The sequence below is a fragment of the Vombatus ursinus genome, unplaced genomic scaffold, assembly GCF_900497805.2.
Source record: "Vombatus ursinus unplaced genomic scaffold, bare-nosed wombat genome assembly UNPS02014864.1, whole genome shotgun sequence".
Lineage (NCBI taxonomy): Eukaryota > Metazoa > Chordata > Mammalia > Diprotodontia > Vombatidae > Vombatus > Vombatus ursinus.
In genome coordinates this window covers 4,145,759-4,161,653 of record NW_020954642.1, presented here as the reverse complement: position 1 = coordinate 4,161,653, position 15,895 = coordinate 4,145,759, and the positions used below count along the sequence as shown (strand labels likewise).

The 15,895-nt window shown below is 42.5% G+C and overlaps 1 protein-coding gene across 1 annotated transcript in view; it reads left to right on the top strand.

The window, feature by feature from the left end:
- LOC114027903 (thymidine kinase 2, mitochondrial-like) overlaps positions 1–13,569 on the top strand; it is a 46,633-nt gene extending 33,064 nt beyond the window's left edge. Inside the window, exons 7-10 of the mRNA XM_027842079.1 lie at positions 1,835–1,923; positions 3,711–3,790; positions 7,599–7,679; positions 10,827–13,569. Coding sequence (XP_027697880.1) covers positions 1,835–1,923; positions 3,711–3,790; positions 7,599–7,679; positions 10,827–10,925 — 349 coding nt within the window. The 3' untranslated portion in view covers positions 10,926–13,569. The remainder of the gene's footprint in view (positions 1–1,834; positions 1,924–3,710; positions 3,791–7,598; positions 7,680–10,826) is intronic.
- The last annotated feature ends 2,326 nt before the right edge of the window (positions 13,570–15,895 follow it).

Here is a 15,895-nt window from a genome sequence, read left to right as displayed (position 1 = left end):
TTTGATTGAGAAAGGGAGGGGAGATGTAGAACCATAGCCTCACAGCAACCCTCTGAGCTAGGGACTGCAAGAAGTATTATCTCCATTTTACCAAGGAAGAAGCAGGCTCAGAGAGAAGGACCTTTCTCAAGGTCACACAGCATTTTAGTATAACAGGGTCAGGAGTAAAGCCCTGAGCTTCTGATGCTGAAAGCACGCCATACTGTCTTCTCCTATAACTTTTTGTCCATGTATTTCTTTTGCCCTGTTTACATGGGTGTCCCTTCTGAAGTTTCCATGTTGATGGAATGTGATAATCTATTGGTGTCATTGTTTCTCTGCCCCTGTGTACTTCTGTCTCCCTGTCTCTCTGTGTTTTTCTGTCTCCTTGTTCCTTCTCATGTTTATGTATCTCCTCTCCTTGTGTGCTTCCCAGTGAAGAGCTGGTCCAGCTTGCAACATATTTTATCTTGGTCTGTTACTAAGTACAGGATGGTCACAGAAAAGTCACCAGCTCTGGGAGTGAGGGAACACCCTGCCTTAGTCAGCAAATTGTCAATAAGGCTGCAGTTTATGCTTCGTGGAAATCATCATGGGTGTCACTGTCAACATTCTCCCAAACTGCATATTAGCTCCTCACAGAGGGGCCTTTCTTTGCCATTGAGCAATACCTATTTGACTGTTTTAATCTGGGCATTATTGGGGTATAGCCCATTCAATAGCAGCAACTAGGTGGTGCAGTGGATAGAGGGCCAGGCCTGGAGCCAGGAAGACACATCTTCTGAGTTCAGATCTGACCTCAGATATTAGCTGTGCGACCGTGGGCAAATTACTTCACCCTGTTTGCCTCAGCTTCATCATTTGTCAAATGAGCTAGAGAGGAAAATGGCAAACCACTCCAATATCTTTACCAAGAAAACCCCAAATGAGGTCACCAAGAGTTGGACACGACTAAACAGCAACAAATTGTGGGCAGCTAGGTGGCACGGTGGATAGAGTGCTGGCCCTGGAGTCAGAAAGACTCATCTTTGTGAGTTCAAATCTTGTCTCAGATAAGTATTTGCTCCGTGACCCTGGGCAGATCACTTAACCTTGTTTGCCTCAGTTTCCTCATCTGTCAAATGAGCTAGAGAAGAAAATGGCAAATGACTCCAATATCTTTGCCAAAAAAACTCCAAATGGAATCATGAGGAGTCAGACACAACTGAAACAACTCAACAACAACAACAACCCATGAAATAAAGAAGTTCCCCCAGTTTGAGGATGAGAGTCAATGAACAGACATTACTTGCTATGTGCCAGGCATAATACTAGGATACAGAGGCAAAAATGAAACAATTTCTGCCCTCTTGGAGTTTACGTTCTAAGAGGGGAGACATGTATATGTTCTGTAACATGCACAAGACACACACACACACACACACACACACTAAATACAATCAACCACGTAACATTTATTAAACACCTGTGATATGGCAAACACCTAATAAGGTTCTGGGAATATGAGGACAATAAATGAAATAGTCCCTGCCTTCCTGAAGCTTTCATTCTAACTAGAGAGACATGTACATAGATAAGTATATATGGAACACATGCAGAGTAATGTTGAGGGGAGGCGGCAGCTGAGAGGGGCCTTGGGGAGGTCCTCATACAGGCAGTGATGTTTGAGTTGAGTTTTGGAGGGGTGAAGGGATCACTAGAGGAAGAGGTAGGCAAGAGTCTGAGGGCACGAGGGTCAGCTAATGCAAAGGCGAAGAGCTGGGCAGTGGACTGGCATGACACAATTGTTTTTGATACTTGGAGTGTTGTGGGGTTGGGCGTGGAGGAGGAGTGATGTTTGCTTCTCTCATTTCAGTGGCAAGATGCCTGACGTGGATTATGTGGTCTTATCTGAATGGTTTGACTGGATTGTGAAGAACATGGATGTTTCAGTTGATTTAATAGGTAAGAGGTGTGTCTATGTGACCTGTGGCTAGCCTAAGTTAGATCTTTATTGCTTTGAAATGCCTTTTCCCACTCTGTAGCTCTTGGAGGGAGGTGGTGGCTGGAAGTCAGTCAGCTAGCATTTCTTAATCACCTCCTGGGTGCCAGGCACTGTACTAAGTGTTGGGGATTAAAGAAAGGCAGAAGACATCCCCTGCCCTTGAGGAGTTTGTAATCTAGTGGATGAGCTTAGAGTTAGTAGAGTAGAAAGAACACTGAATTTGGAGACAGAAGATGCGAGTTATAATCCTGGCTTTGCTACTTTCTCCCTGTGTGTCCTGGGACCAGTCAAACCCACTCTTTGGGCCTCACTTTCCAACAAGTGAGGCCCTTGGACCAAGTATTCTCATTCAGGCTGTAGATCTCAGGAACCTATAGCCTTGTGGAGAAGGGGAGTTGAGAAAACTCTTTCATGTTGGATAGCCTCTGTCTTTCTAGATGAAAATCTGCCGAGAGGGAGGAGAATAAAAGTGAAGTTGGGGGCTTGAGGAAAATGGGAAAGATTTCTAAAAATTGGGGTGTGTCATAGAAAGTTCATAGGAGAAGAATAAAAGTATAGCCATGGAGCAGTGAGGGTCCTACCTGGGGTTAGAGAGCATGGATTTCTCCAGCAATACTTGACATCTCAGGAGTTAGTGTGGTGAAGGTGCATTGAGTTGGGGGGGCAGGTGGTTAGCAGGTTGGAAACAGTGGAACATTAAGGGAGGGAAGGATTCAAGGATAGAGGCAAGAATACCATTGAAATGTGGACCATTGGGTCAAGAAGGAGCATGGTGTAGGGGAGCAGGCTTTTGGATTAGGAGTTGAGAGAGTAGGGTTTCAGTCTGAATCCTTTCGCTTACTAGCTGTATAACCTAGGCCAAGTCACTTCATCTGTGAGGGCCTCAGTTTCCTTTTTTGTAACTTTAGGGAGTTGGGACCAAATACACTTCCTCTTCTAGATCTAGCATTCTCTAATTATTAGTCTGGGTAGAGAGGCAAGAGAAACCAGAAGGTGAAAGCTAAACCAGTAAAGGGAAGAGTGGGAGGCTGAGGTGATATGGGACATCATGAGGACAAAGAGTGGGGTCAGTGTGAATATTTATACATACACATACATACACACACTTGGAAGGGCAACCCTCAAAAGACTAATTTGCAGAGTTGCAGAACAGGTGCCCGTCTCCCATTGGTACAGGGCGTTTCCTCATTGGGAGTATTCTTTGCCAGTGAAATCATGGATTCCCTGGTGATGCAATTTCCTTGTTCAAACCCACATTGTGAACTAATGACCATATTTTGTATGATTATAACTTCAAATAGTGTGAATTTGAATACATGCAACCACTTCAGAGGATTCATTATTCACACTGATTAAGACCTAGCTGTATAAGCATACATTTACATCTATCCACCCTTAACTAGCTATGGGTCCCTGGGCAAGTAAGTTGAAGTGCTGTCTGCCTCAGTTTCCTTATCTGTAAAATGGGAATAAGAATAGCACCTCTACACCTAGAGCTGTTGAGAGGACCGAATGAGATCATTTGCAAAGCAGTCAGCAAACCTTCAAGCTACTTCTTAGTCTGTGGAAGAAGCCAGCCCCTATCATATGATAGCTGTTAGTGATGATGACGCTGACTCCCATTCCTTCAGCCCTTTGTCATTCACTCGTCAGCTTTTCCATAGAGAAGTCAAAGGCAGTTTTTCAATAACCATGTTGTAAACTCTTCCCAGTGATTGCACATTCAGATATTGTTTCCTAATGGCAGTTTATCTCCGGACCTCTCCTGAGACTTGTTACGAGAGATTGAAGAAGAGATGTAGAGAAGAAGAAAAAGTCATTCCGTTGGTAAGGAAACTTGTTGTACTCAGAGTCCAGCCCCCAAATCCTCTGGCCCTGCCTTCTTTCCTCCAGCCTTCTTATTTGTGCCTTTGCTGCTCCTTCTTCCTCTCCCCCTCTTCTCCAATAATTCAAGGACCTGAGAGTTGGTTGGATAGGTCACGCCATCCACTGATGGAGATTACTACCCCTGCTTGCCTTCATAGACAGTCTTCAGGAGCTGCTATGGCTAGAAGAAAATGAATGAGTGTCCAGCCTTCTGGTAATGAGCCTCTCCAGACTTATCAAGGCTGGTCCTCTAACTGCAGCTATTCAGTCAGTTAGCAGACCTGTGAAAGCCTTTCTTTTTCTTGGCATTCAAGGCCTTCCACAGTCTGGTGTACCACTTTGCCTTTCTAGTCTTATCTCTCATACAAAATTTCTGTGTCTTAGTACTTCTCCCTCCCCCAATATGCTTAGTAGGTGCTTGAGAAAAATGTATGTTGTTGTTGTTGGCCCTTCCAGAACTTCCTCTTTCCTCACAAAGCCTTTGGGAACCCCTGCCATGATGGAGCATTGGAAGAGGGCTCTAGTTTTCCTCTCTATTCTTATTTCCTTATTATAGTCTGTATTGCTCTATAATGACTGCAAAGTTAGTGTATTACATATTTGTGCAATCCTTCTTCCTCGAAGCCTCTGCCTAGATTCTAAGCTCCCTGAGGGCAGGAACCATGTCTGACAAAGCACCATTTCTTCCCCAGTGCCTAGGTTAGTGCTCTGCACACAGTAGGTGCTTAATAACTATCAAATTAATTTATTTTCTCCCTACTACCTCTACTAATAATGAAGGAGAATTTCATATATATAAGAACATTGGTTTTTCTAAACCAGTGTCACTGCTTCTAGCCAACCCCGAATTTCCCCTGGGCCTGCAGAACTCCTCAGTGGGGAACGCTCACTCTTTGAAGGGGATGCCCGACACAACAGCAAATGTTTTTTAGACCTCTGCTGTATGTAGAGATCCATGCTATATGCTGGGGAGATTTAAAGTGTTTCTAAGATGGAATCTCTGCCGTTCTGGAGCTCATGGTATACAAGGAGAATAAGACACCAGCATGCATACACTGTACAGGAATACAGTAAGTGTAATTACCATGAATTATATCACAGTGATAGTCGTATTATAAATTATAAAAGCAGAGTCTGACTCTCCTATAGGCTTGTAGCATGTATCTTCTTAGCCATTCATGTTTCTGAAAACCGAACATCTGTTGGTTCCCTTTGGAGGATCAGTTAACATTACTGAAAATCAGCTTGAGAAAGAAGCCAGTCACTCTTGAATGAATGAGTAGGTAGCTCAGTGGATAGAACACTGCACTTGGAGCCTGGAAGATATGAGTTCAAATCCTGCCTCAGGTGTGACCTTGGCTAAGTCACTTCACCTCTGTCTGCCTAGGGATAATAATAGCACCTACATCACAGGGTTGTTGTGAGAATCAGATGAGCTAGCATGTAAAACACTTTGTAACCCTTAAAGCACTCTATAAAAGCTAGCTATTACCATTATGAATGAATGAAAAGGCATTTATCATGATGTAATCTGGTGATTAAAAATCAAGGCTTTACAAAGCACTTTCATCCCTACAACAATGAGGGTGCAGAGTAGTGTTATCTCTGTTTTCTGGATGAGCAAACAGATGTTCAGAAAAGAAAGGGGTTGCTAGGGAGGAGATTTCATGCATCAGGCAGATAATTAGACTAGATTCCAAGTTCCACCCAACTCTGAGATGTGATGATTCTAGTATCTTCTCTGCTGATGTAAAATTTTAAACTAATATCCTAGTAAAGAGACTTCGGTAGTATGGCCCCCAAATTATTTGCTGTGACCCAGTTGGATTCATTCCAGGGATAAAAGGATGATTCTACATTAGGAAAATAATTAGTTGTATAAACAACAGAAACAATGATTGTTTAGTCACTTCTAGTGGTAACATTCCAAGCTCCTTGTTATGAAATTGCCGCAGCTGCCAAGTAGACAGAGACCTAATGGAGTTTGGGAGCGCTGCCTTCTCTCCCTCTTGTGAGAGTCACTGTGAAGGTGACTTTTGTTGGCAGAAAGGCCTGCAGGGTTGGGGTGAGCTGGCCACAGAGCAGCAATGGTCTCCTGGGAAAGGGGAAAGGCCAGGCAGGAGACCAGCTGCTGCTGGTGGCGTAAGAGTCAAAGCAGCAAGACAGATGGGAGTCTCATGTCATTTTGGCTGGAAATTGAATTGCAGCATCTAGGGAAGCAGATGTTTTATGAGATGAGAGCAAGATGAACTGGGTGTATCAAATGGTGTATCAGATATAATATGGTGCATAATAAATGTGGCTCACATTTATATAGTGCTTTATGTTTGCAGAGAAATTTGCACACGCGATCCCATCTGATCCCTTCACACGTTCTGGTTTCAGCCAGACTTCATCTCCCACCTCCATGTTTTTGCACAGGCTGGCTCCAAGCACAGAATATGTTCTCCCTCCTTGCCTTTGCCTCTTAGAATCCTTCACTTCTTTCCAGGCATGGCTCATGGACCAGTTTCTGTGGGAAGTCTCTCCCGACCCATTGAGTTGCCAGTGATCCTTCTGTGTCCTCAAATGATCAGTTGCATGCTTCTCTGTCTATATGTTGTGTGTGTCCAAAAGGATGCGAATTCTTTGAGAATCTTCTAGAATCTATTTCCCTTCTCGTCTCTGTATCCCAAGCACCACGTATAATCCCTTGAAAACAGCAGGTGCTTTAATAAATACTTATTGGATTAGATTGACTTGATCTTCACAAGATGGCTGGTGAAAGGAGGTAGGGCTTTCAGGAAGCAGCATCGCCCATCTCCTATGGAGAGAGCATTTGGTTTAGAGTTGGGAGACCAGGACTCTCTATGTGACTTTGTCTCTTATATCTTTGGGTCTCAGTGTTCTCATCTGTAAAATGAGTGAGTTGGGTTAGATGTCCTCTGAGGTCCTTCTCAGCTACAAAATCTCTGATCCCAAGGGTTATCAGAAGAATAACCTGAGGCGTGGAAAGAGGAAGCCCAGGATTTCAGAGAAGTGAAATCCAAGGTCACACAGCTACTAAGTAAATAGTGGGATTGCTACTCACATCTCATCTTTCTGACTCCCAGGTTCAGTGTTCTTTTTATCATTCATTCAACAAACTTTTTAAAGGCACCTGCTGTGTTTAGAGAGCTATGTTATGTCCAGGAGAGAGCTGCAAAGTTGAGCTCTGACACAGCTCCTTCCCTCTTCATATTATAGATTTAGAGATTGAAGGGGCTTTAGGAATCATCCAGTCTAATCCCTCACATTTTACAGGTGAGGAAATTGAGATCCAGAGGGTTTAAGTGATTTTTCGAGGGTCTCACAGATCTGAGATTCAAACATGGATCTTCTGACTCCAAATCCAGCTGTTCTACCAAGTCCTGTCCTGTCCTGTGGAGATCCACTGCATAAAACTAGTACCTAATACACGTGACAAATGCATCAGAAAGATGCCCAACAGAGTTCGAGGTGAGGCCTGAGGGGAAGGGTGTTGCTGATGGGGCTGAAGATCAGGGAAGACTTCAGGTGCCCATGATCCAGCAACCTCCGTACGTTGTTCTGTTGGCCAAACCCCCTCTCCACCGAGTCTGTTATCAAAGGTTGGATGACATCCGCCATTTTCCATTGCATGGTTTGTCTAAGTCCCAGCCCTGGTAGCTATATTTGGCTGTCACTTTTGGTGGCCAAAATTGGATTGCTGAAGGAGATTTTGCTCATGTCAAGACTTACCATAACTTTGTGTGTTTGAACAACTTTGCAGGAGTATTTGGAAGCCATCCACCAGCTGTATGAGGAGTGGCTCATTAAGCAAACCCTCTTCAAAGTTCCCTCTCCTGTTCTGGTAAGTATGTTTACCCCAGCTCTCATAAGAACAGCAGGCTGTCTTGGGGCTTTCCAGAAGGACACTCACCATACTGGGGATTGGAATGAGGTGCTATTCATCTGCCAGGGGGTGGGAAGTTGCAGGATCTCGAGAGTTAGTTTACAAGGGGAGCTAGCACCATCTGGTTGTAAACACGACTCCTCTTCAACTTTCTGTCTGGGGTAACATGGTTAGATTCTTCTGGGAGGGTAATAGTAGCAAGAGCTCACATTTCTATCGTACTTGAGGTACCTACCACGTGCTTGCCTCCTGAGGTGGATGGTGCAGGTGTGATTATCCACATTTTACAGATGAGAAGGAGATGATGATATGAGTGACAGCTGGCATTTCTGTAGTGCTTTTTGGAGTTACAAAACACTTCAGAGCCCTGGATTTGGAATCAGAGGACCAGCGTTTAAACCTCCGCACTAACACTGTGTGTCCTTGGGCAAATTATTTAACCTCTCTGGGACTCAATTTCCTTATCTGTAAAAATTAGGATATTGTATTTCATAACTTCTAAGATCCCTTTCAGCATTACATCTATGTTACTAAATGTGTCTGATTCTCACAACAGTCCTGTTAGGGACACAGGACAAATATATCTGTTTGATGCGAGAAGAAATGGAAATGTATGTGTGTGTGTGTGTGTGTGTGTGTGTATATGTGTATACATACACATATATATGTGTACATACATAGAGAGAGGGAGGGAGGAAGAAGGGGGAGAGAGAGAGAGAGAGAAGAAAGAAAAAAAGAAAGAAAGGGGGAGAGGGAGTGGGGAGGGAAGAGAGGGGAAAAGAGAGATGAGGAGACAGAAAGGCATAGGCCCAGAGAGAGGTATAGGTATAGGCATCTAAGCTAAGTGGCTTTGTGGATATAGCACCAAACTGGGAATCAAGAAGACCTAAGTTCGGATCTTGCCTCAGACACTTACTATCTATGTGACCCTGGGCAAGTCACTTAACCTGTGTCTGCCTCTATTTCCTCTTCTGTAGAATGAGAATAATAATAGCACTTGTCTGCCAGGGTTGTTGTAAAAATAAAATAAGATAAGGTTTATAGAGTGCTTTGCAAACCTTAAGGTTCTATGTAAAGTGCTTACTACTACTACCACCACTACTACTACCTAGTACTACTCCTACCTAGTACTACTAGTACTAATCACTACTACTACTACAACAACAATCTACTACTACTACCACCACCATTACTAGTAGTACTACTATTACTACTACCATTACTACTGCCTACAACTACTAGCACTACCCACCACTACCACTACTACCACCACCACCACCACCATCACCACTACTACTACTACTACTACTTAGTACTACTAGTACTACTTTTTGTGTGTTGGCAGGAGAGAGAGCTAAAATGATTATGCTCTTGAACCCATGGAAGAAAAATAATGATGGTATGCTTATCCAGTATTTTCAGGAAATGATGTGTTCATAGACTCATGACTTAGATTTGTGAAGGACCGGAAAAGTCTAATCCAGTCCCTCTCTTTTTCAAATTAATGAAACTAAGGCCTGTTTACTCCACATAGGAAGTAAATGTCAGAGCTGGGATTTGAACCCAGGTTCTCTAACTTCAAATCTTTCACACTTTGTACTGTTAGCTCTCACACTACCTTTTCCCCACCATGCCAAAGTGAATTGTCCAGATAGCAGAAACACTTTTTATTTTAACCCCTTTGAATGGCAGGCTTTCTGGAATCCCCAGAGGGCACAGAACAGAATTCACACATTTTTTTTGAAGATTCATGTCATCATAATGAGTGTTAGTTGCTGTTCTGTGCTGTGTCCAGTGATGGCCATAGGAGCTGTGAAGATATATCTGTCCCTCTTCACGGAATGGCCCCACGCATCTCAGCTTTTAATATGCTGAGAATAACACTAACGGCAGCTATCCCCTGTCATTTTGGGCCACCATCCGTGTATTTCTCCAGTTGTCTTCCTCACAAGTGTGTGTCTGCCACCCTCTGTGAGTGAAGATGCTAGTTTTATCCTAATTTGTTAGAGTCCTATCTAAAATAAGTCAGTAGCCTGAGTAAGGGCCCCTCTGTTAGTTTAGTGTATGAACTTAATTTACGTTCTTGGAGGCAGCTGATTAAGTTCCTCCGGAGGCCTTATCTTCTACTGGCTATATATTCCATGGGCAGTGGGTGGTGCACTGGATAGAGCGCTGGACCTGAAGTCAGGAAGACTTATCTTCATGGGTTCAAATCTGGCCTGAGACACTTCCTAGCTTTGTGACCCTAGACAAGTCACTTCACCCTGTTTGCCTCAGTTTCCTCATCTGTAAAATGAGCTGGAGAAGGAGATGTCAAACCACTCCAGTATCTTTGCCAAGAAAACCCCAAATGGGGTCACAGAGAGTTGGACACAACTAAAATGACAAAACAACAACATGTTCTATATGGATGAGGTTGCTAAATTAAATGGTTTCCAGATAAGTGAGTTGTTACAATATTTGACTCTAAAGCAGGAATTCTTAACCTGGGGCCCATGAACTTTTTAAAAAAAATATATATTTTGATAACTATTGCAATATAATTGGTTTCCTTTGTAATCCTACGTATTTTATTTTATACATTTAAAAATATGATTCTGGGAATGGGTTCATAGGCTTCATTGCACTGTCACAGGGGCAGACACAGTGATACAGAAAAAACTAAGAACTGCTAATCTGGAATTAGGGAGCTTGGCCTAAGGGTGGTTATTGACCCAAGGTTGGGAAATATTCTCTTAGTCGTTCAGTCAGTAAACATTTATGAAGCACCTACTGTGTGTCAGGCATTGTGCTAAGTGCAGGGGATGAAATAAAGGCAAAAGACTTTGTCCCTGTCCTTGAGGAGCTCACAGTCTAATGTTATAACATTATCTGTTAAACATAAGGATTGAATGAAATGGTCTCAAAGGTTCTTTCCAGCCCTGTCCTCTGCGATCAATAAAACTTGCTCCAGTGTGCTGTGATGGATTTGGCCACTTCCTTTCCTTCAGGCTCATTAGTAAAGCAACTATTAACCTCTTCCTCTCTCACAGAGAGATCCATCTGGCTAATTATAGAAATGAATTTCATCAACTACTTTTTTTTTTTTTTTTACTTCTTTTCTAGGTGATTGAGGCAGACCAGGACACACAGACAATGACGGAACTCTATGAGAAAAACCGGGACCAAATATTAACTGCAGGGAATATGAAGCATCACTTATAAAACCAGGAAATTAAATCTATGTGATCATAGTAGGAGCCTATCAGGATCTGTCAGTTTAGCCATGAGGAATAACTTTTTAAGGTCCACTCAAGTGAATTTTCTATCACATCTGATTAAAAATAAATGTGTGTATGCATATACACACATGCAACACACAATAACATACATGAGATGTGAAGGGTATACCTATATGTACGTGCATATGTATATATGTCTACTTCAATATACTAAGTATTGAAGTGTACATATATACACGTTTGTGTATACATATATGTCTTTGGTAAATTGTCATGGTGTTCATTTATTACCTGAGTGTCTGCCATGAGGCCTATTGGTGATGTGGCCCATCTGATCTTGGGATGCGGCCTGCCTGAGATTTTTAGCCAAAAAAAACCAAAAGTCACTAGCATCTAACTATGTAGCAGGCCATTTAACTGACTGCTATTGGGAGCTGTGCTAGCAGATTTGGACCAATTAATCCTAATTGAAGTTGAATGTCATTCATCATGTAATTAAATTCATGCAGCCCCCACAGGCGTATATGGTCCCTGCCACCACTGAAGACCTGGAATGCTTTTTTTCTACTACGTAGCTCAATTGTAGGAGGTATAATAGTGGACTTTCCACCTTTGGTGCTTTTACTCCCCCAAATTCCAGGGAATTCTCGTTTTGCATTTTGATGACCTAGGAATAGCTTCAATGATAGAATCAGATCTTCCTGACAACTCGATGGTCCAGCCTTTTGTTGTGAGCATGGGAACAGGAGCCTGTATTTATAGAGAGAAAGCCAGGGGGTGAATGGAGCCAAGTGTCATTATTGTCTGGTAATTTGTTTGCCAAGTCATTGAGGGGAATAAACAATTGCTGGATTTTTCTTTTTTTTTTTTCCCCCCACAAGCCAATGCTGTGTTTGGTCTCGTGAAATACTAATGCTTTTACATGCTGTTTTTAACTGTATCATGAGTCTGAGTCTGAGATGCAGCTTACGTCTACTATGAAATCATGTGACTTTTATGAGCGTGAAGGCCTTCTTTTCTAGGTGGCACCCTTTCTTACTGGTAGTGTATGAGGAGAGAAGAGATGATGATCTGGGATACCCTAAAGAAGGGATCTCAAATCTACAGGCTTGCCTTTTTGGACTGCTTGTACCCCACTGTGCTTGGAAGCGTGCCACGAAACGCTTTGGCCCTTGGCTCAGACAAGCGAAAAAGACTACTTAGCATGATGGCAAATAGAAATGTGTACATCAAATAGACTTGACATTTGAGTCTAAAGTCATTGTCTTGGACATGTTGATTTCTGAGAGCCTTTCTAGTGCTAAGGATCTATAATGGCATTGCAAATTTTCTATGGTGTTCAAATGTATTATTTTTCATTTTGGGGGAAATCACTCTTGTCATTTGGGTAGTTTATTAAATGTTGAAGAAAGAGTGGGATAGCTTGGGGCTCATTTCATTCTCATTGACTATTTTGTGCCCTTTGAGGTTTTACTGGGAACCTAATCTTGAGGACAATACCACGAGGCCCCGTGGTCTCCAAGGAACATCTACTCCATGGCTTCTGTTTTTAAAAAAATGTGTTTTTATTAATGTGTTTTTTATGTCACTGTAATTTCTAGAAACCCTCCCCTAGTTCCTCCCGACCCAGAGGCTTTGCATGTAATAGCATTTTTCAAAGAAAAAAACAGGAAAAATTTCAGCATAACTGATCAGCACAATGAAAAAAATCTGAAAATATGTACCATGTACAATCGTGGTAGACTTCCCACCTTTGCAAATAGGTGAGTTGAAGGTGTCTTCTCTATCTTTTCGAGTTGTGCTTATTCTTTGTAATTTTGCAGCATTCATTTTTGTGGTGATTCTTTCTGTTCATATGTAACCATTTTTGCATGTTGTTTGCTTTGTTTCTGCTTATTCCCCGCTGCATCTGTTAGTTCATGTAGGTCTTTGCATGCCTCTCTGTATTGATCACTTTCATCATTTCTCGTAGAACAGTCATATTCCATAACATTCATGCGCCACAGTTTCTTTAGTTATTCCGCAGTCAATGAGCATCTTCTTTATTTCCAGTTCTTACAAAAAAGTACTGCTGTAAGTGTGTTGATGTGTATGGGGACTCTCTTCTTAGCCGTGTCCTCCTTGGAGAATAAACCTAGTAGAGGAATCTCTAGGTCAAAGGGTACGGACAGCTTGGTCACTTTATTTGCATAGTTCCAAATTCTCCTCTAAAATGATTATACTGATTTACAGATCCACCAATAATATATTAGTGTGCCTATCTTCCCCTTTTGTCATCATTGCTAATTTAATTTGCAAGGTGTGAAGTCAAACCTCAGGCTTGTTTCAGTTTGCATTTCTCCACTGCTTTTAAGCTGATTCAGATTTTTTTTTTTGTTTTTGTTCAGATTGAGGGGTGTGACTTTGGAAAGAGCATTGGGATAGGAACCAGGAGCTTTGACCCTACTGTTAACTCACTTTCTGACTGTAGGAAAGTTATTTCCCCCTTTCCAGGTCCCAGTTTCTTATCTGTAAAATGAAAGATTTGGGCTATGAATTGAGAATCAAAGGATTTCAGAGTTGGAAGAGATCAGGGGGCCCCTGTAGTCTAGCCTATGTCTGAAAAAATAAATTTCCTCTGTAACATACTCAGCAAGTCTCTTTGTCAATCTCAAGTGAGGGGGAACCCACTACTTCCCAGGCAGCTCACTCCACTCTCTCATTAGGAACCTTTTCCCGACCTCAAGCTTAAATTTGTTTCTCTGAAACGTCCACCTCTTGCTCCTGTTTCTGTCTCTGGGGCCAAACAGAATAAGTTTAATCCATCTTTCCTATGACAAGATCTCAAATACTTGAAGGCATTTCTCATGCCCCTTGAGTTTTTCCTGCTCCAGGCTGTCTTGTACTGCACTAATCTTCTGTCACGGGGCCACAGGAAACAAATCATAATAAAGCACTTAAGACTTCATCTCCACATGAGAGGCAGTGGCGGGTCACGGTGTAAGGAGCTTTGGACTTGGCACCTAGCGAGATCCGGCAACGTCATTTGATTCTGCCACATCACTACATCTCGGTTGTGTTGTGGGACCTTGGGGAAGTCCCTTTTTATGTCAGAGCCTTATCTCCCTCCTTATCTATCTATAAATGGTGAATAAGAGTTGTCCTACTATGTACCTGACAAGGTTGTGAGGATCAGAGGAGATGAAGGATGTAGTGGTATGCAAATGCAAGCTATTATTATGATGGCCATTTTTTTCTTTTTCATGTAATGGGAAGTAAGAAGCTATTTTTTTTTTTTTTGGTTAGGCAGTGGGGGTTAAGTGACTTGCCCAGGGTCACACAGCTGGTAAGTGTTATGTGTCTGAGGCTGGATTTGAGCTCAGGTCCTCCTGACTCCAGGGCCAGTGCTCTATCCACTGCGCCACCTAGCTGCCCCGTGAGAAGTTATTTTGGAAAGGGTAATGAGCCCATATGTTAAAATCTGGTTGAAGGGTAAAACACGTTTTCTCTTTTAACATAACATGTAACAGCCTTTGTCCTAAGGTCCCCTAAATTCACAGGGCCTGGGTTCCAATTCTAGGTCTGTCAAGGTTACCTGTGGGACCTTAAGTTCCGTGGGCCTTGGTTTTCTTGTCAGGAGAATGAAGAAGTTGGACCTGATGACCTTCAAACCTATGAACCTATGATCCTAGAAGCTGACGTTATTTACAGCAGCGTAAGGCTCTTGAAGCCTTTTACATATACTTTCATTTGACATATAATAACCTATAAAGAAGGTATTACAGCTGTTGCCTCCAAGAAGATTTGTGACTTTCCCATGATCACCTGGCTAGTGAGTGTTCTAAGGTGGAGAACACAATTTAAGAGAGCTGGGATCTTTTAACATCTTCCCTGGTTCCAGGTCTTTTCCAAGCTCACGGAGCTGCTTCTCATGACATTCTGTGATTTTAACTTACACTATGGAACCTAAAACACTCTCAGTTAGTTCATGTGATCATTTTTCTTTGCCAAACTGTTGTAATATTTTGGGGACTCTTTTTTTTAGCTTGCTTAACTTTAATTGGGGAGAAAAAAGAAAATTCTTGTTAGTAGGAAAGGTAGGATGAGCAGGTGGAGGTTTGTAGACAAAATCAGCTGTAGCATTTTATGATTCTGTTAATTGGATCACAACGCCCTCATGAGGATTCAGTGAGATGATAAAGCACTATTAAAATGTCAGCTGTTACTGTGAGAGGCAGCACGGAGGGAGGGCCGGCCTCTAGCGCATGCTGATTGTGTGACCCTGGATGCCACAGGCCTAAACTCTCTAAGGTGATATGTTGCAGAGGTGATATATTGATCTGTATTGATAGGAAGAAGTTCCTTACCAAGAGTTCCCTATACTAATGAAACCACAGGTGTGGGACCCCTCCCCACCAAAAATGTCATTTTTGGGAAACTTTCCTAGCCTGAACTAACTCTCATTGGCTAAAGTGCTGGACCTGGAGTCAGGAAGACCTGAGTTCAAATCCTGTCTCAAACTCTTACTAGCTGTGTGACTCTGGACAAATCACTTAACCTCTGCCCCAGTTTCCCCCTCTGTAAAATGGGAATAATAACAGTACTTACCCCACCCCCCAAATTGTTGTGAGCGTCAAATGAGATCATATTTGTAAAGTGCTCTGCAAACCTTAAAGTGCTATATAAATACTATTATTATTATTACTATTATAGTGATTATTCTCACTTTCCCATTCTGCAGACAGGCCCAACAAGGAATAAGACAAGGAACTAGGTGTCACGGTTGATAGCTGGCCCAAGAGTCAGAAAGACCTGAGTTAAAATCCGACCTCAGATACTAGCTGTGTGACTCTGGGCAAGTCACTGGACCTCTTTGCCTCAGTTTCCCCATCTGTAAAATGAGAATAGTAGCACTTCCCTCACAGGGTGGTTGTGAGGATCAATTGGATAATAATTGTGAAGTGCTTAGCACAG